Source organism: Xenopus tropicalis, chromosome 1 (assembly GCF_000004195.4).
Source record: "Xenopus tropicalis strain Nigerian chromosome 1, UCB_Xtro_10.0, whole genome shotgun sequence".
NCBI classification, from domain to species: domain Eukaryota; kingdom Metazoa; phylum Chordata; class Amphibia; order Anura; family Pipidae; genus Xenopus; species Xenopus tropicalis.
In genome coordinates this window covers 151,773,536-151,799,729 of record NC_030677.2, presented here as the reverse complement: position 1 = coordinate 151,799,729, position 26,194 = coordinate 151,773,536, and the positions used below count along the sequence as shown (strand labels likewise).

Sequence of the window (26,194 nt, the reverse complement as noted above, 5' to 3'; positions counted from 1 at the left end):
AGGATTACTGCAAGCAAAACACTCAAATTGAGTAATCCACTGAATGAATGGTCTCAGCAATTCACAGCACCCACAATGACAAAGACTTTTCTACTCACTGGTACAAAACGCAGGATATCAAATGCCACGTGTCATTGCCTTTGAGCTTCATTTAATGTGTACCCAGACTTGTGTAATGAACACAAGGGTAAAACGGTAGAGTTGGTCACCAAGTTTTAACATTTTTGAGGTTGCTAGTGAAAAACTATGCATATCATATAGAAATATACAAGTGAACTTGCAAGAAAATCAGTGTTTACTCTAAATTTTATTGTTTCAACTACAGAATCAGTGTGGGGTACATTCTTTTCACATGAAAAAGCCACAGGCAGAGCATTGTGAGCTCAGCTTCATAATCCTTAAACAGAACTCCCCAAATCCAGTTTTCAACAGCAACCAACACCATAGCTAAAGAATCTCCAGTGGGAATTTCCAAATTATAAAGTGTCAACTGTGATGATAATGAAAGCATTGTCTGCCTTGGTGAGTGGACCTGGGGTACTTTGCTACCAACAGAAGCTTCAGTTTCATTAGTAGAACTTCATTCTGGTCTATTCCACTATGCAAGTGCCCTAAAAATCACAGATGATCCACTTAACGTTTCTGGTTCAGTTGTTAACCCCCGTAATGCAGTTTAATACCTCAGCATTATAAACAGTCCCACTTCATACTAATCACTTATCCTCTGCATTAGTAAAGGTCTGACCCTACAAAGCAAACTGGCCCCAAAATTTTGGTGCAACATACAAGAGCACTTTGCTCAAAACTGATACATGTTCAACCATAAATACTGCAGATAAAGTTATATAAAGCTATTGGGGTGAACATGACTGAAGAGAAATTGATGGAGTGAATTGCTCACTTAGTATGAACAATTGAGGTGCTAAACAGAAGTTTCTGTTGCTTCTTCTTCTTTTTTCCTCCTTTCTCAACTGCAAAAAAAAAAAAAAAAGTTAAAAACTATAAGGCAGCAGGGCGCACAAACCAGTCTTTCTTGCAACCACTCATACCTGAAGGAGGAGTAGGGAGGGCTGCATCCAGCTTCAAGAAAGCAGCTTCCATAGCTTGGCTGAAAGAGTTCTGAAAACTTGGGACAGGAACTCGCTCAGAGCAATCACTCTCCACATCACTGTCAGCGTTTGCTGGAGTCAAAGTATTTTCTGGCACTGCAAAAATAAAAATCAGTACATGCTAGTCCTCCAGGAAAGAGCAGATAAGGCTGACACTTACCATTCTTAGGGGCAGCTTTGGGCCAGGTCTCTGGCTTTGCTTTACCAACTCTCAGCATCTAGAAATCATAAGAATGGGTTAAGACGTCATAGGTTAATTGCGCAAAAAATTATGTGAAGCATCCTATCAGCTGATCAGCAATTTTGATACACAGGATGCTGTAATTTGCTTGACAATGTACTGTCTTGGGAACGCATTAAGTTTACACAGAAATCAAAAATGCTGATTACCAATGACAGCTGCTTTTCAGTTTTAATATAACTGATGAACTAGAGCCACAGATCAGTTCTTTAAGTGCCAAAGCACCTATATTTTTGTTGGCAGGAAAATCAGGACAATTACATTTCATGGCCTGGACATCAGAAGCATTATATGTAGGTAATTCTGTGGACACTGTGCATTTTAATTCCCTTGCGGGAGATTGATATCACATACATAAAAAAGCAACAGATTTCCAACTCTGATCGGTGTCCAAATGCACCAACAGACAGTAGTATCAGTTGAAAAATAAGTATACATTGAATAAATTCACCTGAGCAAATGATGGACAACGGGATTCATCTTCAGTGAGTAAAGGATCAGAGGAACATTCTGCACCAAGAAGGGAACCTGCAGAGAAAAAAAGGATATGTAATTAGTTTTATCTGTCCAGTTGAAGTTCTTTATACAAAACCATAATTATACACCTAAGATTTGTACACAAGTCTTAGGTGTAGAATGCAACAGCTCATACTATATGGTAGGCTCTTAACAGACAATCAAAACTCAGGTTGTGTCTTAATATGGGAAGTTTTTAACTAATTTGCCTTATGGCACATACAAGCAATTTGGAACAATTTGTCTGCCATCTTTTAAAGTTAGCTTAAAACACCAAACTTTTGCCATGACTTCTTACAGATGTTCCTGGAAAGCAAATGTAAAAAAAACAAACAAACAAACAAAAAAACATTGCTTTGTATGCCACAAGCTCATGAGCAGTAAAGTGAAGAGCAGTCAGATGCAGAGGCACCAGTCCATCACAAGATCCACCAAGTCCTACAAAACACTGGTAGGCCTACATGTGCCCAGTCAAATGATTTAAAGGAGAAGGAAAGGCTAGTAAAAAGTTAATCTCAAAATGCAGGCATACCTTCAGTTCTTTCAATAGTGCCCTTAAGTCTCCCCATATTTCTCCCGTTCAGAGGATCAGAAGCCAAACATGTAAGGAAAAACGCTGAGCTGGGTAGAGAAGATGCATAATGCATCACTCCTCCCCAGACTTTGCGACTTGGGACTGTAGGCGGCGCATGCGCAGAAACAGGAGGCTCCCCCTAGCGTCTGGTTGCCATGGCAGCGGCAGCATGAGACACAGGTGCTGGTAGGGGGAGAGGCAAGGGGGGACGGGAGCGAAGCGGGTGGTGGCAGTGGCAGCTCCAGGCAGGTGCTGGGCTTCTGTGAAGCTAGAAGCATACTGTGGATACAGGACGCAGCTGCTGGGGGGGGGGAGACACAGAAGGACACAAGGGGGAGCGGGGGGGGGGGCCCGTATGTTGGGGTTGTTGGGGACGAATGCGCAGTAGAGACAGTGAGGAAACCGGAGTGGGCATCCCTTGTTAAAGATGGTGGCGCAAGAGTTGTACTATTTAATAGTGTGGCTAATAGATTTTGACTTTCCTTGTCCTTTAAACTGTGTAGCAGTCATATCAAGCTTGGGAGATATAATAATTCACCTTTAGGATGTACAGTACCTTATAATTCAATCCATAAAATCTCATTATATAATTTCAATTTGTACTTTGTTTTTGCTCACTTTTCTTTTGTACATGCTGACATGCTTAATGTTTACATGCTGGTTGTAACCCAGTTACATCTGGAAACCGTTACAACTTTAGATTCCAATAAAATGTACCTGAAATTGATGGGATGGAAAAATAATTCTAATTTAGCACACTGAACATTCATACTTTGCTGCTAAATGCCTCACCAGACTGCGATGTTGGGCTGCAGCTCAAAGGAGATACGGAAATAAAATTTTGCGTTTCCACATTGAACAGTGAGTCGATAGGACTGGAGCTAAAAGCAGGGAACTGCTGAAGATTTTCTAATGCAATGCGCGCTTCTGGGTCTGTGGGACAAAAACACAAACATTTAAGCAAATATCTTAGAAAAAGCAAGAATTATTTACCAGAAAGCAATCTAAAACTGCACTATAATAAAGAGCTGCTATGATAAACACTTACATATTCCTTGCTTCTTGTTTTCCTCAAGCTCAATCCTTTTTTCTCTGCGTTGCTCATCTCGTGCTTTCCGCTGGCGCAGACGTTTTCTCTTCTCAACTTCAGCTATGAAGCAAAGGCATTGAATAACCTTACAAGCATGTGAATATGCAGGCTTCAAATATCAGACTAAAAACTACTGTTCACTGAAAAGCACAAAAGCTGCAATACTTCTAATAAAAAAAAAAAAAAAAATAGGCGTAAAGGCCTTTTATGCCTACGTTTTATTTTCACCATTGCCTTGTTTCCTTAATTATATAAATTGGCTATTTTCCCACAGTTTCAACCACAAATTCAATGCCCTCCTCTCCCATTACCTTCCTATTGTTAGAATCTCCTTACAAAATAATAACAAAAGGGCTGGAGCAAGGGGAACATCTGGTGTGCAAAAGGCGTTACAGCTTTACCAGTCAGGTCTACAGTGTTTAAAATGGACCAAAGCCATTGTCCTTATGCAAAGCCAATTGACGGTAAAACAAACCAGGAGAACATACTCAGGATATCCCTTTTACCTGTAAAAAGCTCCAAGGTATCCACAGAAACATCAGGGGGCCCCAGGGCCATTTCACAGATGCTGAACTCACAAGTAAGAGGCAAATGACAAAGATACCGATGGCGTCTGCGCACCTCCTTGTAGAAAGAAAGTGAAAAAAATGTCATTCAAAACAAAAAAAAAAAAAAAAAAAGAACATCCCTAAAAAATTTACAAGAAATTGGTATCTACACAGAAGGTGACACTGGTGATAAGATTTACATGGTGCAAGTTATGTCAAAAGAACCAAACTCTGAACTTGCCTCAGTCATGGTAAACCCATCCATCTCTACAACAGTGGCAGTGATTTTCTCTGGGCACCGCTCAAGGCTGCCATATTCATGAACAAGGCAACGTACATTCACTGGATGAAGATACACATGCTGTCCATCCACAGCTAAGAGAGAATTGGGAAGAATTAAATAAGGTATGCCCAACTGGGGGCCAATAAAGCATTTTATGGCTTCCAGTCTGTCCATGGGTTCCACAGAGAACCGGCTATTAAAAGACAAGGAAAACTGAAATTGGGGAATCACAATGTCGGGCACCCCCTCTTTGAATTCAATCAGTAAATTTTGTCCCCTGGAACTTTTTGGAGCGGCACTATATGGCCAAGCTAAGTCTATGGAAGGAACAAAATTGTGTTGCAGTGCTATAAAGTTCCCCAAACTGGTGCTTCCCCCTCACCCCAAGAAAGAGCACTGTCCCCACCCAGAAAAAAAAAGTATTTTTTGGGTGAGGCCAGTCCTTTTTGCGCCATGTTGCCCATATACTTACCCACACAGCGCTGCTCCAGAAAGTTCCAGGGGACAAAAACTTACTGATTTCACTGGAAGCACCCAATAAGTTAGCAATGTCATTCTCTGGGAAGAATAGGGGTGTCTAACGTATTAGCAGACCCTAGTAAATTTAGCTTTCTTTGTCGTATAAACATCCTATAAATTAGTTATAAGTACTTATCTCCCCAAAATTGGTATTTGTTCCAGTACATACCTTGATAAAAATAGTAATAGTGAGAGTTCCCAAGTGGCCCACAGTTTTCTGGTTTTGACTCCTGTTGACTGAGCGAAGGAAGGCCTCCATCAGTTGCAGTGCTCACATCTGTTGCCAAGACAGCTGTGATATCTGGAGGAGAGGATTCTGTAGGAGAGCAATCTTCACATGGTGGTTCCATAGTTTCTTCCTCAAATGCAGAGATATAGTGTACAACCTGTAAAAAATAGGTTATTTAACTTGCAATGTTACCTCTAAAATCTGCATTTGTGCATGCACACACAACACAAAATGCAGAGAAGTTTAAAATGTGTGCACAAAACATTTGCACACATGGCTGAGAAGGAATAAGAGGAAAATTGGCTGTAAGGCTTGATACAAAAAGAGAATTCCCGCCAATACTAACCTCTCTCTCTAGGACTGTATGCTGTTTGTCACTGGTAGACTCAAAATTCAAGGCCTCCATTGAAAGTGTAGCTGCCTCAATTTCAGGCTTGCTAGCAGCACACAGATTACCTGCACGATCCTGTTAAAAGAAACTTGTTTGAAAGCCTTGCCCAAAGTCTAAATTAACTACTGTTTATTTTTTTTTCTTTTTTAAACAAATTTATTTAATGATGTTCTGATTTGGCAAGTACAGGAAACTCAGAGCAAGCAACCATCAATGGTGCAATGTCAACAAGTGAGATGTAAAATACAATTTTATTATGGTATATTGTCCCTGAAGTCGTCCCCCTCGTCTGAGGCTCCAGTTCCTTTTTCAGCAAACCAACTACAACCCACAAACAATTAAATTAACTTTTTTTGCATTAGCAAGCAGCCACTTTGAAAAATATTTACCATATGTACTCACAGGGAGCTGGTGGGAGGGATTTGGACTTCCAGTAGCAGCAATAATTTTCTTGAGAACTAAAACCTAAAAATTAATATGGCTAGAAATGCCATATTTTATATCATAAACTGACTGCGCTGACTTAAAGTTTCAGCATCTGTATAGTAGTAATGATATAGGTTGTTACAGTTGTTACAGGAGCTCCCCCTTTCAGGCAGAATGTTTGAATCCTAGGGCAGGACCAAACCATGTTTAGAGATGGGAGGGAATACCTCTAGGGCAGTGCTGTCCAACTGGCGGTCCGCGACCCCCCTCTGTGTGGCCCCCCACCTGTCTGGTTGCTTTGATGGCTTACCTTTGAGTAAGCTTTAAATGCTATCAATACTGAGATTAACTGACCCCCTGCATGGTTCTCACCTCAGATTTAGGCAGTAATCCCACTGTATTGTTTAAATAAGTAATCCCCTGTGTTGTTCACACTTTTTAATCCTTGCATTGTTCAACCACTGCATTGTTCACACCTCAGGCTCAGGCTGTAATCACCCCCATTGGTAACACATTGTTGGTACTGCCTGGACTATGCTGCCTGTGTGTATGGCACACACAGGGAGCATAGGGTAGGAAGATTATGGCACATAGGCAGCATTGGGCAGGGAGGGTATGGCACACACAGGCAGGGTAGGGTAGGCAGAGTGCTGCCTGTGTGTGCCATACTCTGCCTGCCCTGTGCGAGGTGAACATGGCAGGGGTTTGTTCTGGGAGTTTGTTAGCAGTTGGAAATAGCCATTATATGGTCCCTAAGGTGTGTAATTATGTGCTGGGGGTTGCTGTGCTATCCACAGGGGAGGAGGAGGCATATGGATTTAAGGGTATATCTTAATAAGACATAATATAATTCTTTCACATATGAATGACGGTAGATATTCCCGCAGTAAGTTTGGGTTTTTGCTGCACTACTACCATTGTGATAAAATAGGTGTGGTTTGAAGTGGGTGTGGTTTAAAAAAGGGGAGTAGTCAAAAGTGGCTTCCATTAGCGGCCCTCCACCATGTAGAGAGAAATTCCGGCCCTCGGCACCGCAGAAGTTGGACAGCACTTCTCTAGGGCATTTGCCTGGAACTGTACAGTTCATTGTGTAAAAGCATATGGGGGGGTGAAGATGGACACACTACTGTTTTACGTGTGAATTTCACTTGCCATCCAAAAGGCCTTAGGTCTTAAGTGCTATGACAACTTCAAAGAGATATGGGGAAAAAGCCCCCCCCCCAGCAAATTTATGTTAATGTTTGACTGGATCAAATGAAAAATCAGGGACACTTAAAATATAGCAATTTGAAGGGACTTCTACTTGGTTATATTTAGACCAACCATTTCAGTTGTAACCACTATTAGTAATGATGTATGGTTTATCAAGCAGTCTTTTCACTATAAAGGAAAGTTTTTTAGGGGCAATATATTCCCCATGTTAAGGGAGTTCAATGAACAGGGCTAGTGCTGAACATAATTTTGGCCTATCGTTTTAATTACAAAGATCTATGATCACTTATTAAAGCTAAATAGGGCAACATGAAGCTACGCCATATTTGGTCTTCCCCACATTACCCCACATTCTTTGCAGGAATTAAAGTTATCCTTATAGTACAGTTAATTGTCAAGTCAGTTTGATTTAAAAGGCATTTGGATAGTTGTAAATTACCCAACAAATTCTTATCTAAAGCTAACCATACATGCACTGATGATATAGTACGAAACCTCGCTTCGTATGATATTCAATGCGTGCACGGCGGCTCGACAAGGCGGCCGATATCGCAAAAGGCTGCGGATATCGGTCAACTCGCCGATGGGTCAGGTTAAAAAATTCTGATCGGGCACCATTGAAGGCGCCCGAGCAAAATCTACGTTCAGGGCTGAATCGACAGAAGGAGGTAGAATTCCTATTATTTCTACCTCCATTTCTGACCATTCAGCCCTGAATGTCTGTGGTGGATGGGAACGATCTTTCGTGAGACCAATGGTCACACGAAAGATCGAAAATCGCTACGTGTGTGTGGCCACCTTAAGTCTTGCCCTGTGAGATTTCTGTGTATATTATTTGGCTGCAGTACTGGTCACTGTTTGATGGTGGTTTGAATCAGCATACTCTATGCTAGAGGCATCTGTTCTTGGCTCTCTGGAGACCCTCAGGGTGCTACCATATAAAGGTATGAAGGCTTGACAATTTATTACCAGTTTGTTTGTTTTGAAAGCTGAAAATAAAAAAATTGCAACCAAAGCAAAGTATCAGAAAGGGAATGGTAGGTCAACTGCTGTGCCACTGATATTTGCTCCCAAAACACTACTTAAAGGGTTCTAATACACCCAACAAGCCCATTAGTGTGAATGCCACACAGGCAGAGTTCAGACAGTTCGGTAACTGCATTTTTTTTTTTTTAACTTGAACAGTCCAGGAATAGAGCACCACACTGACCAAATCAACCCAACTCCTATGTCAATTGTTTCAAAGTGCTTAAACAAGCATGACTGAGAATCACCTGAAAATGTCTGAGCTTGGACTTTCAGGCAATTGACAAACAATATTGGGGTACGGGGGATTTCAGGTATTTTGGTCTTGCTTTGCGAATTTTTAAACTGTTGTCCCCAAAGCATCATAAATCACCATGTGTGCTATTGCCCTAATGTTGACTGAACCTAACTGTAAGCAGTAATACAAACACAGGGCAAGTTCTGAAATTCAAAGCAAAGTTACATTTTCCTTGTTGTTTACATGAACAAATCAAAACAAGTCAGCAGTCTTCGAAGAAGCCCTCTTTATAAACAACCCCCCCCCCCCAGCTACAGCCTCTTCGACTTTTACAGAAGGAGCAGATCATAAGGATAATGCCATATGATATTTCTCTGCCAGAAAAATAAAAATCCAACATGCAAGGTTCTGCCACATCTAAAGTTAAGCTCGTTATAAGGACACTTACAAAAATGTACCCCTTGCGATTGGTCACTTCACATAATTTACATACCGGAACAGAGTTTGTTGGAGCCCTGTAATCAGGTGTTGCACACATGGGTTCTTAGTTATTGAATCAGCACAACACATTGTAATCTCTTTTCACTGCAATCCTTTGAGTATATTCCTGTGGCCACAGGGTAATAAATGCATGCTTCCATACTTTCATGCTTAATGACCAGGACCCACTTTCAGAACCAGAGAACAAGTTAATTATTCCAACTATATGCGCCACTTCACCATAAAACAACTGCTCAACAAAAGTGACCATTTGATTTGAGACAAGCATCCTTCTACATTGCTGAAAAACTGGCAGTGGCAACCATTTTAATGTTAAAACAAAAACTCCCAGCATCCCTCTGTTCTTAAAGCAGCGAGGTGGCAACCCTAGTTAATGCGTATTATTCATGTATCATGGAGCAGATCAGTTTGCCGATGTCATGTTTACTTTCATATTAAACAGTTCTCACCTGCAGCTCTTGCATAGCTGCCTCTATAAAGCAGGCCTCTGGGGTTTCTTTTTCGGCATTATACTGCTCCAACAGGGCAACCTTCTCCTCACCAATAACCTGGCTAAGGATTTGATCCCGAGAGGCCAGTAGTAGCTTTGAGTACAGGGTATGGTCCAAATCTGAAAAAAATGTAAGTACCATTTCATTTACAAACCTATATTGTCAACAATCCACTACAGTCTAATTTTATATACATTTGTCCATGTATTTTTTCAAACAGCTTGCTAGCTTAATGTACAAAAATATTAAATTTTTCACACAACCCACACAGTCTATTTGTCCTACCTCCTAAATGAATAGGTTCATCAAGCTTCATCCACTTAGATTTTGGCATAGCCACCAGGACTCCTTTCTCCCTTCTCATCAACTGCATTGTTATTTTATCACCCACTGAATAGAGATGTGTTTCTGTGGTAACAACACTACAGACAAACAGAAGCATAAGGATATATATGTACGAAGTATTCTGTAAAAGTGAGCAGTTATGAGACTATTCTTTGTTTTTATCATTAATTTTTTTTTTTATTGTTTTATAGCAATCAATTGATCATTTTACATTTTTTTCCAGACATTAACATTCAAGAAGCAATATCTTGGTGTTACATATTGTTGCTGTTTTTTTTTTTTTTCTATCACGAACATGGTATGAAATCTAGCAAATGACAATAGCAAGTATGTTTCCTTATGTTAATAGAAACCAATATGTTACTCAATATCGAGAAAAAAAACACCACAGGGAAAACAAATGGGTAGTTATGAGACTATTCTTACCTTTTCAGGTCTTTTTTAATAACAGAGCTGTAACAAATTGGACACCTACTCCAGTCCTTTTCACTAAGTGACAAGTAATGCAAGATACAGGCCCAGCAGAAAATATGACCACAGCGTGTAATCTTTGCAGCAACGGGAGGGTACAGGCAAATGGGACATGATGGCACCTCATGGCTAAAAATCCGCTGTGGAAGAAAAAAAGTAAAGTTGCCAAAACTAAAAACATAAAAGCCTGACACAACAAATATTGCTATAAGCACATGAAAATGGCTAAGTGTAGATAAAAAATGTACAAACCACTTGTTCCACAAAGTCCCAGCTGACAAGAGTATCGGGATCAGCGAAGTGGACACTGTAGTCATTATCATCAGACACCACAAACTGGCAGCTAGTTAAAAACAAACCGGTACAATTAAGTAAGCAGAATGTAAAAAATTAAAAAAAAAAAAAAAAACATTAAAAACATTTTTTCCCCACTCACTTAGCCTGCAGAAAGAGTTCCTTATTAAATGGTTTGTTTCCCCATTTGTGTCTTCTGCCAAAATTTCCATTCCCGTTGAGTCCACCAGGATGACCACGTGGCTCAAAGGTAAAGTTTAGAAGATGGTTAAGGTTGATCTTCTTTGGCCCAGAATATTGAGCTGAACTAAACTCTGCCCTCTGAGTCTCTGCTACCTGTATCAGAGAAAAATAAACATCCAGATAAAATAGATTGTCACTATAAATTCATTGACTCCCTAGGGCTAAAAAGTATTGGAGCAGTCAAATTACTATTCACGTAAATGAGAGGCAGCCAAGGGCCCCCAATATAGAAATGCAGTCAGCCTGTGTATGGCCACCATTACTGGCTCATGAGTGTGGGGCCAAACAACGCAAGACGGCATGCTGACCAGTATCTGGCCACAGACTGAACACCCCAAGTGATATGTATATGCCTCTATTAGTATCCAAATATTGGTCCAGGGACCAATGGACTGATAAGCCAAATGTGGACAAATCTGGCAAAGGCTCACTTGCTTAGCATCTGTACAAAATTAGCAGATATCTTCCTGTTTGAAAAGCTTTAGAATGTATTAGCCCTGTAAACAAATGTATTTTTCTGTACAGCTATAATATATAACTAGAAAACAAATTATCACTCAAAGGTAATAGCCATATAATGAACAGTTTATTTCTTAAATTGCTTTATTTTTAATCTCTGCTCAAAGCAAATATACAATGAATGAATGAATGAATGCTCACCTCTTCCCTCCTTCCCATTCCATACTGCTTAGGTCCACCTCTTTGTGGTGGAACCTTGTTAAAAGTTTTGCTTTTCTGTGGACAGGAGCGCCGGGACTGACCAGCGAAAGTCTCATTTTTAGGGTAAGAATTTTCTCGTTTCCGATTATATCGTTGCTTGGAGCTATTGCCATTTTTTGGTTCTGAGGACAGGAAAGAAAAATATTTAGACATAACTAGATTACATTATCATGCTGATTAAATATTTAGAGAAAAAAAAAATCTTCTTGCAATCCAGCAAATCACCAAGTAGAAGGTCCACAAACCAAATTCAGTCCTGAATAGAACCTACCATATTTACACCTGTAACTGATCTTAGGCTAACATCTTACAAGTATGTGACCTGTCAGAATGCTCGGGACCTGCGTTTTTCCGGGTAAAGGTCCCCATACACGGGTCGATTCTAGCTGTCAATATCGGTCCCTTAGACCGATTCGGCAGCTAATCAGCCCGTGTATGGGGACTACCAATGGGCCTGCCCGACAGATATCTGGCCTGAAATCGGGCAGATCTCGATCGGGCAGGTTAGAAAATCTAGTCTGATCAAGGGACCGCATCGCCTCATTGATGCGGTCCCCGAACCGACTGCCCTATTGCCGCCAATATAATTCAATTGTTTGGCCACAGGGCCAAACGATCGAATTAGCCTACGCGCACCCCTATATCGCCCACACGTAGGTGGGGATATCAGGTGAAGATCCGCTCACCAAGCGAGCGAATCTTAAATGTGAATGGGCACCTTAAGAGGTCTTTCTGTAATTTGGATCTCCATCCCTTATCTCTTCTAAAGAAGAATTTAAACAAACACAAGAGAATTGTTGTACCTCCTGTAAGGTTAAATTATATCTTAGCTGAGATCAATTACAAGGTACTATTTTATTACTACAGAGAAAAAGGAAATCATTTTTAAAAATTAGAATTATTTAATTAAAAATTGAGTCCATGGGAGATAGCCTTGCCATAATTTGGAGCTTTCTGGGTAAAGAGTTTTTGGATGAAGGATCCCATACCTGTAGTATCAAACAAAACCGTTACACTTTAATAATCCACTTCTAGATGAATGCAGACAAACCTATAAATACTCTGTTTAGGAGCCCACAAAATAGGGGCTAACAGGTTAGGCACCCATTTCCCTATGGGCCAAACAGTAAGTTATATCCTTATAAACGCCACATTCTGACGTCAGAATGCACAGTTTATAATTAGACATAAAGAAACCTAAAGAGAGTGTTGCTGCCAGCATCCATTGTTGCTGCTCTGGTGTCATCCACCCATTTGCTGTCTCTCCCCCTACTTTGCCCTACCACTGCTCAGGTGTCCATCTGCCCACTGAATCCCTCTCCTGGACTTTCCCATCTAAACCTGCCTCTTCCACACTGAAACCTCCCCTCACCTCTTTCTCACTGTTTACCTCCATCCCACTCGCTGTCCACATATATACTACTCACACCTGCCTGACACAGCCCAGACTCCCTCTCCTGTGCCACAACACCTTAACCACACTCACAGCCAAGCCCCTCCTTCAGTACATATTTTGCCATCTCCTTTTCCAAGGTGTGCAATGGAATAATCTGGAAACTTGCTAGCTATTTTTTTGTGCTATGGATACTTTTGCTTTTAAAACAAAAAACCATCAACTTTAAAAGGTACAGTTCACCTTTTTAATGCATTTTTATTATAATATGGGTGGCAATATTCTGAGACAATCTGGTCTTTGTTTATTGCAGTTTTTAATTTTTTTTTAGCTTCTTAAACATTTACATATATTTATTATTTACGCATGCCTCAATAACACCTGAACATCCCCAAGACAGACAGGTAGTATGAATCTGCTCTACTGATGCCCCCTTATCAGAACAACTGTCTCTGGTCAATGGCTGATCCACTTCCTGCATTGCCTAGTGTCAGCGGGCAAGATGAGGGCTCAGTGTAGCTGCTCTGACAACGTCGTCTTTATGTTTATTTGCAAGATCACAACACTGCCATTATCTCAAAAAGCAGAGTTGGGTGGAGCAAGTTAAATGCTCTTTGCTCAAAGATAATGTGATATATGTGATATACATGATATAACAGTATTTCCTGTGAGGGTGTAACCACAAATGCCAGATTGTTTACGTACTTTCACCTAAACATAAACCATTATTCTGGTTTATAATGTTGACAATTCATAGGTCAAATAAGAAGAACAGCACTATCAAAACAGATAAAATGTTTATCTACCCTTAGGCCAATGTTCCACGGAGCGGGTAAGTCGCCCACGACTGGTTTCTGCTACCGCCTTTCCACCGGCAACAATAGGAGTCACTTGTGGAAAGGCCTAAGGATTGCTTCGGCTTTCCGAAGTCTAACACACTTTCCTCCTGCAGGCGACTAAAATGTTCCATTGGCCTTAAAAAACTAATAACACAATAAAATTAAAAATGTTTTATTTATTCTGTAGCAATGGAAGCTGCCACTGAAGTTTTAAGGCCGATTTCCCAAGCAACTACTCTCTCCTAAATGCCTTTCGACCGGCAACAAAGGGAACGCTTTCGTTTTCAAAAGTCATGCGAAGTTGCCTGCAGGAGAAACTTTTTGCGACTTCAGAAAACCAAACAATGCCAGTGGAAAGGCATTTCGGAGAGATTTATTGCAAGCAACATTAGCCTAAATGGGCTGTAAAGTAGTGATGTGCGGGTCAAGAAAAATTTGACCCCCACCCAACCCAGCTTATCCCCTCTATTTATAGACCCGCAATGACGTCACAAAAGGGGCAGAGCATGTCAGGTGTGCCCCAATAAATTCACAAGCCGGAAGAGGCAGTGGGTGGGGAGGGTGAGCGGTAGAGACAATGTGCCAAGGTTGGCCCAAACTTGCCAAACCTGCAGGGGTTAACCCGCACACCACTACTGTAAAACCTTTTTATGCTATACTGCTTTTCTATGGTTGCTAATGGGCCTGTACATTCTATACCAGGCTTAGTGTAAACAACTTACCAGTCCTCCAGCCTACTCACTTTTGCCCAAATCACTCCAAAGACAGATGGGGGAAAAATTGTTGATTCTGACAGCTATAACCGTGGAGGGAGTCTATTTTTAGAAGATAAAATTGGCTTTTCATAGGATTTTCAAGCCATAGATAGATCCTGCTTTTAAAACTTAGAACTTGTCAGTATTGCTGGAATTCAGAGATTTCTGGATATTGTGTTTCAGCTAAGGGATCCCATAAGTGTATAATATTTTCACTTTCTGGAGTTAGACTTTTAAAAGAGATATCTTTGTGACCTGCACCAGCTTAGAAGTAATATCTTGGCAGTAACAGTGTTTTTATCAGAGAATTTTTTTTTACAACAAAGTGGTGTGGAGATCCATGTCTAGCATCTCGCCCCTGTTTATCTCCAGTGTATTCTAACGAATTCTATTGCCCACCCGTAGGTGGGGGATACCGGGAGACCTCGCCAGGCGAGCGGATCTTTACGTGTATGGCCTTAAGGAGGCTTATTTGCTATAACTATGCAAATGTTGGCCCTTAAGTCTGCCATGAACTTCAGCCTACCCATGGCCACATATAGTAAATAATGAGTCATTAAAAAGTGAAAAATTGAGAGCCATGTGACAAAATTACATATAAAATGATATCCTCATAAATGGAGCTTAGTGATGTAATGAGTTATACTTGATGCTTAGTAAAGTAATTTGTCACATGACTCACTTAAACTTGTGTAGCATAATAAAGTACCTTCATTGTAAACTATGAAGATATTAGCAATCACTGAGGAGATCCACAATCTGTATAAAAATCACTTGGCCTTTTGCTTTTATATGGTCATGTAACTCCTTGGTGAAATATAATATCCTTTACAACAGATGGTACATTATGCACTATATATTCTACCTTGTAGAGCAGTGATCTCAAAACAGTGGCTCATGAAACATGTTGCTTCCCACCCCCTTGATGTTCCCAGTGGCCTCTAAGTAGGTGCCCATTTTTGAATTTCTGGCTTGGAGGCATGTTCTGGAAGCACAGAGACACAGTTATATTCCAAGCAGAGACTTCTGAAGGCCAGCAGTGCACATGGGGCTACCAAATAGCCAATCACAGCCAGTGCCTGACTGGCCCACCAGGATACCAAGAAAAACTCCCAGTGGGCCCAGATGTGAACCATCCTGCTCACCCAACCATTTGCCTTGTATGCCTATACCATGTCCATTATTAAATTCTATATAACAGAAGAAATTGGAGGAAAGGTATGTTGAAAGCCAATTACAACCCTTTTGACACCCCAGGAACTTTTTTTTTAAAACTTGTGTTGCTCTCCAACTCTTTTTTATATTTGAATGTGGCTCACCGGGAAATAAAGGTTGGGGACCGCAGGTCTAAAGTTTTCTGGTGGGCCCTGGGCACCCGAGTCCGACACCGATCACAGCCCTTATTTGGCATCTTGAAGGAACTTTTTTTCATGCTTGTGTGGCTCACAAACACTTTATACATCTGATTGTGGCTTATAAGTGTAAAAAAAAAAAAAAGTTTGGGGATCCCTCATGCAGAGCAAACAATGTTTTAATAGCAGAGAGAGTAGTTTAAATGTAAAGGCAAATGTAATATGGACCCTGTAAAGGGCATTTTTGGCTCCAATCACACCCCAAAACCATGTATAAGAAGCTACTATACTTGGCTTTTTCTGCAGTCGTACAGAAATGTGAGAAACTGGCCATGTACCCCACACCTTAACTAAGGTTTCATGGAAGCCAAAGTCCTTGCTAACATGGTATGAGGACAGATAGGGTTACCCACAGATCTGTCACATCAACAATCACAACAACAAGAGCACCAACAATTGTACACGGCACTCTGAAACATACTATAAGCTAAAAGGGTTGAGGAGACCGCCTCATACGTATGCAAATAAGTCATAACAGGATTCTGGGAACAAATTCCTTTAGGCTCTTAGAAAAGTCCCATTTACATGGGCTCACTCCCCACTCCTGGCTCTACCTAAGCTGATCAGAAAACCCTGCACTACACTGATGAGCCCCAAGAAGGGCGAAACCGGTCTGTAGTTGGGAATCTGATCAGCTATTATTATTACATTAACATTTATTTATAAAGCGCCAACATATTCTGCAGAGCTGTACAATAAGTGGGTTACATACATTGGACATACAGACTAACATATAAAGCAATCAGTAACCGATACAAGAGGTGAAGAGGGCTATTATCCTGGCTTTTGCATTGAAAACCCAGTGGGTGAGCTGTAGCCTATAGGATAAACCCATGTAAATGGGACTTTTCTAAGAGCCTAAAGGAATTTGTTCTCAGAATCCTGTTATGACTTATAAACATACTATAACAATCCAAAATGGCTTCGACCTGTAACAAACTTTGATCTCAAGTTCGCATTCCGTTGTTTACATTAGGCAGCAGTGTAATAAATCGCACACAAAGCTCAATCCGACCAAGAGAGACTGGTTAAAATCCGCACCCAAATAGTAACTCTGACGGTCCCACAGAGATAGTAGTAGTCTTGGGATCCCCCCTAAACTGTATTAACACGTCCCCTCCCTCCGGCTTGTGAGCAGCAGAACAGGCTCAAGTTAAAACTTCTTGCTCTGGCCCCGGCGGGTCTAATTCCAACCTGCGCAGCCCTCCCCGGTGTGAAGGCCTCAGCCACCCTAAGCACCCACTCACCACTTTTCGGCTTAGACTCCCCGGAAGGTCCCGCAGAGCCCGAGCGGTTCTGGTTCTTGTTTGCGTTGGCTGATCCAGGATCCATATCTGCTGGGGAAAGTTGGGAGCTCAGCGGCATAGGCCGTGGGCAGAATGGGGGCAGCACTGTGCAGGGGGCGGCTGGAAGCCAGGAGCATGGCGTTCAGGTGCGCTGGACAACGGAGAGCAGGACTCATGGCGACATCTTTAGTGTCAGTTGCCAGAAAAAGAATAAGAAATATTGGAGAGTTACAGAAATGAGGAAAGAACAGGCCGTAGGGCAGCGGGACGGGCAGGAACCCGAATCGCCGAAGCAGGGCCTGTGGATGAAGGAAAGCAGGAGAGCCCCGGGACAGGGCAGAGGGTCGCACCCCGGGAGGAAGAGCCCCTAGCAGGCCCCAGGAATGGGGGAGAAAAGTAGCGCAGTAGCTTCACACACAATGGCGACAGATCGCCTGACGGTGTCAAATCCCCGGATGGGAAGGTTATATAGAGGGGCGGGACCCGAAATGAAGACCGACGGGAATTGTAGTCTTTACGTTTCTCTGGCGGTACCAAGGGTCATGTTTAGCAGGCAGAAGGAAAGTTAAGCGACAGACTTGCTTTGCCACAACGTCGTGAGTTCCAGTATGGCAGCCCCCATGAGATGTATTTTGCGGGGTCGCCTGTGTTGGGTGAGGGGGATGTGGAGGTGCCAAAAAGCGGCTTATACAGAAGATGCCAGGAAGGAGACTCACTTTGGGTTCCAGACCGTGTCTGAGGAGGAAAAGGGAGAGAAAGGTGAGGGCGTAGCTGAAAGGTGCAGAAGGATCCATTATAATGAATGTCAAAGTTTTTGCTGCTGTGAGCGTGTGTTCTGCACTGCTGCATCACTAGCTTGCAGGAGATTCTGTCGTGATTCTGAAGCAGGGAGGTTGGCCACAAGCCTACTATTATACTCCTGTCTTACCAATATTGTTTGTTTACTTTTTATTAACATCTTTTGGGGGTTATTTATTGTGGCTAGGAGTGCTATCAGTGTAGCACAGGGAGTTCTGCAGTAAGGGGTGCTGGCAGAGAGAACCCCCCAAAAAAGCTTTCTAAATATAACTCAGGTTTATTTCACCTCTGTAGCAAGAGTTACATCTCTAAATAACAAAAAAAAGAAAATAAAAATTGCTTTTTTTTAAATTATATAAGAGTTTAGAAAAGAAAAATAGGGAACTATGGTGAAATGAATTAAACAATATTTTTCCCAGGAGAACCTGAACTTTCTAAATCTGGTTTTGTGCCAGTGCTGTGAAGCTTATGGCTGGCCAACAATGAAGATTGTTTCCCCAGCTCCAGGCATCAATGGCAAATACTGCCTTCAAAGCCAGCGGCTTAAAGGGCAATTTATTAAATTTGTGGCTGCAAGTTAATGTAATTGCGGGCAAAGACCACTCACTGAGGTTTACATACCACACTTCATAAAAATTACATTGTTTTTCTGCATTTTTAAGTTTACAGAGTTTTTGAGAATGTTGCTCATAATTATGATATCATGAATGATGCTATGAGTCTGGGAGTGCACAGATTTTGGAAGGACTGGCTGTTGCAGCTTATGAAACCTACACCAGGGATGCAGCTACTGGATGTGGCTGGGGGAACAGGTAAGAATCACAAGAAACATTCAGAATTTAAAGTGGCAGTAGTCAGCTTGTACTGAACATACATTCTCATCAAGGATGAGAAAGATCCTATTGAGGACTGAAATGTTGGATTTTTTTCATGTTCGCAATAAACGTGTGAAACTTTTTTTGCTAAATTATTACATTTGGCCGTGCACCCTGCAAGAAATAAAGTTTATGGCATTTCAGTGCAGACACTACAAATAGGTTAATGTCTGGGTGCTGATCAATAATAATATCAAGAAAAGCATAACGCTTTCAGGTCTTAAACATGCTGAGTAAACTTTGGCAAGGGAAAAACAAAATATATCTTTATATGTAAATATTAAAGTCACAATACAAGGACAATTAGTGATTTCTTCAGTCACTTTACTTGGCAGCTTAGAAGCCAGTGCATTTTACATCAAAATATCATCATCATATTATCAGCTCTGTACCTGCTGCAGTGGAACTTACTGTGTAAGTCCCTATCGTCACCTGCCTACGTGACGTGTAAACAGGAAATTGGAATATTTAGAAGAAACCCCTTTTCACAGAAAACTATATGTATGTGCAGCGATTTACTGCCTGTGCTGGCCTTAAAATTAATATGCCTTTGAACAAGCACATGGCTTAGGTGCAATATTGCTGCTGAACATCTCTGCTGGTACAGTTAATTTAGTTTATGAAACAGTATTTCCAGGCATATTTGTTTTAGGCTTTAGTTTTTCTTTCAGAGCAAACCTGTAATTTCTGTATACAATGTTTTCGTACCTGCACTAGAACTACATAGAACCTGGTGGCAATTTACCAAAGGCGGCAAAAAGCCATCCTTGGTAACTTTGAGTCCATTTTCAAGGTTTTTTTTAGCTGAAAATTCAGTTATATCAGTGAATTGCTAGTGCAGAGATCACTATTGTACCCTCTGCTCTAGCAAGAAGGACCCGCTCATGGTAATCGTGAGGGTGCAACATAGTGTCTGTTGCCTCAGTTGGTAGCTGACCCTCTAATTCCAGAGACATTTATTATACTAAAATCCAAACTTTTAAGGCTTTTTCTTTATACAGGCTTTACACTGTATAATTTTTATTAATTTCTGCTTTAAAACTGCTTGCTTTTCAAAGCAAAAAAAACAAATACTCATTGTTTGTTTTTTATTATACAGGAGATATTGCATTTCGTTTTATTAATTATATTCGTGCTCAGAGAGAAAAGTGGATTCGCCAAGAGCTGAAATTGCAACAGGATCTTTCCTGGCCAGACATCTCAAAGACTTACCAAAACAAAGAACAGAGCTCCTTGATGGGATCTCGAGCTGTAATATGCGATATAAATAAAGAAATGCTTAGGGTTGGTCTGCAAAAGTCACTGAGGCTGGGTTATTCTGAAGGTGAGTTATGGTTTATCCTCGCTTAAAGGCATGAAACCCTGTGGGAATTTGCCTTGTTCTCCCTAAAAGAGAGGTGCTTAAGTAAAGGCAGTTGAGCAGTGTTTCTCAAACCATGAGGCTTGCCTGGAAAGCTGGTGAGAACATCTTGCTTCCAATAAATGCCACAGGCTGCTGAAACTTCTGTGTAGATTCTGCTTAAGGGATGACACAATATATTAAAAATCATGTACATATATGTTCAGGTGGCTGTTCTGCCAATCTACTGTCTAGAGTAAAAAAAGGTGTGTCTGTATCTGTTTCAGTTTTAGAAAATTGTATTTTGTGCTTCTGTAACAAGTGGGTGTCCCTGGACAGGAATTAAGATTAAAAGTAATTATGATAATTTAGCTAATATCCATTTAATCCTTTATGTAAAGGTGTAGTATACACATTTGTGCTACATGAGTTCAATGAATAGGGCTTGTGCAGAACAAACTTTTTGTCTGTTTAAATTACAAAAAAAAAAAAATTTGTGTTTTTACTTATTTCATAAGTTAAGCAAAAAATTAGAATTAACATTATTTCATTAGTAAAACAAAAAAAAAATAGAAATAGAAAATCCCTAGAAATATTAAATCATAGATTTTTCAAAATAAACACTATTTATTGAACTCATGTTGTACAAAGGGGTGTACTGGCCTTCTTTACAAATGAAAAGATCTTCCCAAGGTAGGGTTGCCACCTGTCCAGGCTAAAACAGTCTGCCTGGTTTTTAAATCTATTTAGAACATCGCCATTACACCACCCCACCACCCCAAATGCCTGTAATGTGCCTTTTTGAAGATGGTTCAGTTGTTTTAAGCCTTAGCATATTTGAAGAAGTTATTTTGTGCTTTGTACTTAGGACTATCCTGGGTGGCAGGTGATGCTGAAGAGCTACCGTTTGATGATGATAAATTTGACGTTTATACCATTGCCTTTGGTATCCGTAATGTGACCCATATAGAGCAGGTTAGTGTTTAAAAAAACTTTAGACGTTCATATTATTTTGCAGTGCATAGGAACGAGGTCTGTGTTTTTTACAATAACACTTATATAAAGGTGCTTCCGAATGCAATTGGCAGTTTTCGGCATACTTCTATCAGCATTCTCAGTTTAAAAATCGGGACACTCTGATCTTCCCCACACCCTTTTAATAGGCCAAGCCCATCACATGAAATGTTTTTAGGCTTCCCCTGATAACAAGACTGCAGGGGCAATATTCCGTATAGATTTTAACCAATACACAATTTACACTTTTGTAATTATAACATTAGAAATAAAAATTTAAAGATAAAAACTGTTATATGGTTACCAATTCTGAATAGAAACACTGTGTATTACCTTTTTTATTACTTTAACGTACATTATTTGTTTTTTTTCCTTAAGGCATTGCAGGAAGCCTACCGTGTACTAAAACCTGGAGGAAGGTTCTTATGCCTCGAATTCAGTCAGGTCAACAACCCAATGCTTTCCAAGTAATGACCTCTTTGTTTCAAACGTTACTGGTAACAAAGAAATTTTAGACATGGCATTATGGTATCTATTGCAGAAGGGTACAGTTATTTTATAACATATTAACTGAAAAATAATCGGACCTGTAGCATCAGTTTATATTAGAGGCCAGACTCATTTTTTGCTTGAGAATTTGAGACAACCCCTAAGCTCAGCTTCTCAACAGCTGCCCAGAGCCCATTGAGCATGTGCACTGTCCCGGACAGATAATAGATATGTACAAAAAAAGAAAAGAAATGGTGGCACTCTGAACATCCAAAAGACAGACCGTTTAAAAGTAAAAAATCTTTATTATACACTCATCTCATAAAGCCTGAAGAGTTTCGTGCCTATCTGACACTTAATCATAGGCTTAATCATAAGGAGGGATTTTTTACTTTTAAATGGTCTGTCTTTTCGATGTTCAGAGCGGTACCCTTTCTTTTCTTTTTTTGTGCCAACAGTTGGTTAGCACTAACAGTTGGGTAGCTCCATCCCCAAGCCCCTTGAGCTGTGGGCTTGGGGTTGGAGCACCTGGATTATCCTTTCTACATTGGTGAGTTTTTTTACGGCTTGTGGATGTTGAACTGTCAGACATAAGTGTGTGTTTTTTGTATTCATTTCAGATAATAGAAATGTAACCACAAATTTACAGAATCTCTCCCTCAAAGCAACAATATCAATCTTGTTTGTTTGCCAGTGACTTATTCTTAAGAAACCTCTCACCTCATTACCACATTTAAAACATTTACTTGACAATTTGCAATCATTTTGGGACTTGCAGGAAACAATTCTAAATCTGAAGAATTATTTCTCAATTTAATGGCACATAAGGTTAAACATATACAAATTAATTTTGAATATTACTGGAAAACCTCACATTTGAAATATTTAGGAATAAATCTTACTTCTTTTTACTACCCTTTACAAATGGAACTACCCTCCAATGTGGAGCAAAATTAAGATTTTATTGACACAATGGAACAGATATGGAGTATAATAGGTAGGACGAATTAATGCGATTAAGATGGTTATATTAGCTAAACCAGTGCTGTACAACTTCTGTGGTAGTGAGGGCCTGAATTTTTCTGGTCTATGTGCTGGAGGGCCAATCATAGAGGCCAGTTTTGACCACTTCAAGCCACATCCATGTTGTCACAATAACTTTTAAAAACCATACCCACATTAATGGCTGTAACACACCAAAACAACAAAATGTTTAGTGTTCGCTGCGGGAATATCACCCTTTTTATTATCGGGTACTAATGACAAACTTCTCAAGTTTTGAGAACCCTGGGCCCAACAAGCTATTTCATCAGGCCTTAAAATTTCTCTCAGCATTGATTTGGAAGGGAAGGGGAGTCCCACTGTGGTCCTAAATACAATACATTTTATTTAGCTGTACTATATACTGGTTATAATTTATTATATCAAAATGCACCTGCAATTAAATTCCTGTGCCAGGATATCAAAATTGAATTTGCATCTCATTTTCTGTTAGACACAGTAGCAGCAGAGATAACTGGTTACATTTATGAGCCGTTTTTGTGGTTCATGATGCAATTCTTTAATATTCCAGGTTATATGATATATACAGTTTTCAAGTGATTCCAGTGCTTGGAGAAGTCATTGCTGGAGACTGGAAATCGTATCAGTACCTTGTAGAGAGCATTCGACGCTTCCCATCTCAGGTGAAACCTGTCAAAAGTCTGTATACATTAGATATGTGGGTGAGATTAAGGGTGAATGCTTCAAATCTCTAGCAGGATGATTGTTACAGTTAATGTCTTTATATATTTGTAAGTATTTAATTAGCTAGGGGAATATGGCTTTACACTGCACCAAGCTACTAAGGAGGTGGCTTGAATAAAAGAAGTCTTAAAATTACCTGTGCTATCACGGCTGGATTTTTTTATTTTTACACATTTTTTTTAAACTCTAGTTCTGAAGAGTTTTATTTTTTCTTTCTTTCAGGAGGAGTTTAAGGCCTTGATAGAAGATGTTGGCTTTTGCAAGGTGAATTATCACAATCTGACAAATGGTGTTGTTGCAGTGCACTCAGGCTTTAAATTATGACACAAAATCAGACACACTGTAAAGCACACAAAGAACAAGAAGAAACTCCGGAAAACCTGCAAAGGATGCAAACTAATTTACTTTACATTCTTACAAATGAAGCCGATTTCATTGTGGATGCTGCTTGTGTGGTTCTAGTTCTCAAGAGGTCAGAATGCTAATAGGCATACAGAGACCTCAGTAGTTGCAGGAAGAACTCTCCCATATTATCACAATCAAAGGAGAGCATGACGGATTTCAAAGTCATAAATGGCAATGAAGAGGGGGCATATCTAAAGTCTAAAGACATGTTTAAAATTCTTTCTCAAATGAGAACATTGATGCCTGGTAAAAATAAATAAATACATACATAAAAGAACATGGCCAATCAGTGTGATACAACAGCAAAGTTGCTTAGAAGGCCTCTTTGAATCATTAAAAATGAGGGTAGAATAAAGAACCTTTGAAATAAGCTCCTACTTGGATAAGACTGTCTACCAGGAGCTTTGTAAACATTTTGGTAAAGCTGAGATTCCAGCAGGAGGCAACAAAATTAGAAGTTTTGACCATTTAAACTTATAAAAGCGCTAAGACAACCGGAATGTGAACATATGGACTAATGACTTGTATGTGTAATTATTTGTGCAATTTGGACTGGGTTCATAAGGAATTGGCTTGATGAAGGGAATGGATGCTTATGAAAAATTGCTTTTAATAAAATTATAAAGAAAGATTACAGTGTTTATATGTCTGATTATATACAGACATTCACACACAGATGTATTTATCCTCCTATAAATTCAGAAGTCATGTCTCCGTTCGAGGCTGCTGAGCAGACTTTGCATTGTTGCTTCAGGACTAGGATGTCAGCGACTTGTAATGGCATTGTAACTGATGTATCTAGGTGTGACCATGCAGGCGACAAAATTCCTTGAGTGCCATTGCCCTTAGCCTAAAACCTAGGCAGCTCCCATAGGAAGGTATAGGCTTTCATATACATAGCTCATGATCGCTCCTTAAAGGGGACATATATGGTGAAGAACATGTATTTACCATTGCATTGTACACCTCCAAAATTAGGAGCAGAGTACCTTAAAAAGTTAATGAACATTTACCAAAAAAAACCTGCTTCTCAGACTTCAGGAGACCATGCTTACAAACTGCTAGGCCTAATATTTTCTCCAATTAATTTGTCGTAGAGCGGGCTTATCGGGTTCCCATGTGATCATCTTTTCCTGTGTGAAGGCAGAGCAGTCAGTGCATACCCACATGCCATTGTACTTCTGTCATAGGATGGAGTGCTTCCACAACTGTTGCTGGTAAAGCAGTGGAAGGTGCTTTAATAGCTCACAAAAGTGGCAATGTTTCAGGCCAATTCCAGGCCCTTTGTCAAGCCTAGATGTTGTAGCAATCAGAGAATTTAACCAGTGAGAGGGAGGCAAGGACCACCCCCTTAACCCAACCAGCTTAGTACATACAAAGTCTTTTATGTGTTGTGTAGATCCAATATAGGCAAGTCCATGAAATCAGCAATATCTATCGAATACAAAACTTTGCAGTAAACACATATACATTTTCAAAACATTATAAATGTTATTGATAAAGTGAGAACATATGTACATAAGTGGGGTGACTTTTAAACAGCCACCACTAATTTGGTACTTTAAGCTCAGATTGAAATCAGGCAACTCCAGGTATGACTTTTCATTGCCTACTTATACACAATGCTGTCCTTGTCAAAAGGCTACAGAATCAGACTGCCATCTTTTGCCGTCAATGAGAATTGATGATTGCTAGTCAGGCAAATTTCTTTCAGGCAAATGGAAGGGAGAATGAGCAATTCCAGATGCTTCTCGACTATATCAGTGTAGCGTTTGCTAACCATATTGGTACTTCCTGGCTACAAAACCTAAAGTTGCTATTGTTAAAGGAGGTGCAGCCCCCCTAACTTTTACCAGTGTCTCACACAAGAGGCATTAACAGATGAAATTTACTTAATACAGACCCTCTGTGCTGTTAGCATTGCCAAACTACTTAATGTATTGCCAGATCATCTGGCAGCATAAAACTAGTTAAACTACCAACAAAATTTAGCGTTTATAAAAACTATTAGGCCAATAGCAAACAAGAGGTTTTGACCGCTTGGAATACTTCCCTATTCTAAAAAGTCCAAGGTGGTTCCAGGAAGTCAACACTCTAAGTAACATTTATTAACATTGGAGACAAACATCACATGTGATGTTGCCCATGGCAACCAATCAGCAACTAGATTTGAACGGTCACCTACCAATTAGAAAACAAAAGCAAAGCTCTGATTGGTTGATATGGGCAACTTCACCAGTGATTTTTGTTTCCAGTGTTAATATATAGTCCCCTAAGGCATTTTTGCCTATTTGACTAAAAATATGGTTCGTTGTTCATTTGGGGAGTAATAGGTCTCCAGAAACAAAATGGGAGGAAAGATGAGCCAAACACAAT

The 26,194-nt window shown here is 40.2% G+C and overlaps 2 protein-coding genes across 3 annotated transcripts; one reads left to right on the top strand and one right to left on the bottom strand.

The window, feature by feature from the left end:
- Positions 1-288: 288 nt before the first annotated feature.
- rnf10 (ring finger protein 10) lies at positions 289-17,716 on the bottom strand. Of its 2 annotated transcripts, XM_012958592.3 has the most exons (17): positions 17,114-17,716; positions 11,408-11,589; positions 10,647-10,840; positions 10,463-10,553; positions 10,166-10,350; positions 9,680-9,816; positions 9,353-9,513; positions 5,456-5,575; positions 5,050-5,266; positions 4,320-4,453; positions 4,037-4,154; positions 3,489-3,590; positions 3,233-3,373; positions 1,802-1,878; positions 1,270-1,327; positions 1,050-1,205; positions 289-971 (listed from the first exon to the last, which is right to left on the bottom strand). In XM_012958592.3, the coding sequence occupies exons 1-17, from the start codon at positions 17,229-17,231 to the stop codon at positions 898-900; spliced, it is 2,265 nt and encodes a 754-aa protein (XP_012814046.1). In that variant the 5' UTR covers positions 17,232-17,716; the 3' UTR covers positions 289-897. The 2 variants fall into 2 exon arrangements, with proteins under 2 accessions (XP_012814046.1, NP_989388.1); NM_204057.1 differs by lacking the exon at positions 1,270-1,327 and having other exon boundaries at positions 17,114-17,577.
- coq5 (coenzyme Q5, methyltransferase) lies at positions 17,700-24,452 on the top strand. The gene is made up of 7 exons (XM_002932079.5): positions 17,700-17,911; positions 18,613-18,762; positions 19,925-20,149; positions 21,033-21,139; positions 21,557-21,645; positions 23,241-23,352; positions 23,636-24,452. Exons 1-7 carry the CDS (start codon positions 17,761-17,763, stop codon positions 23,735-23,737), a joined length of 936 nt encoding a protein of 311 aa, XP_002932125.1. The 5' UTR covers positions 17,700-17,760; the 3' UTR covers positions 23,738-24,452.
- The last annotated feature ends 1,742 nt before the right edge of the window (positions 24,453-26,194 follow it).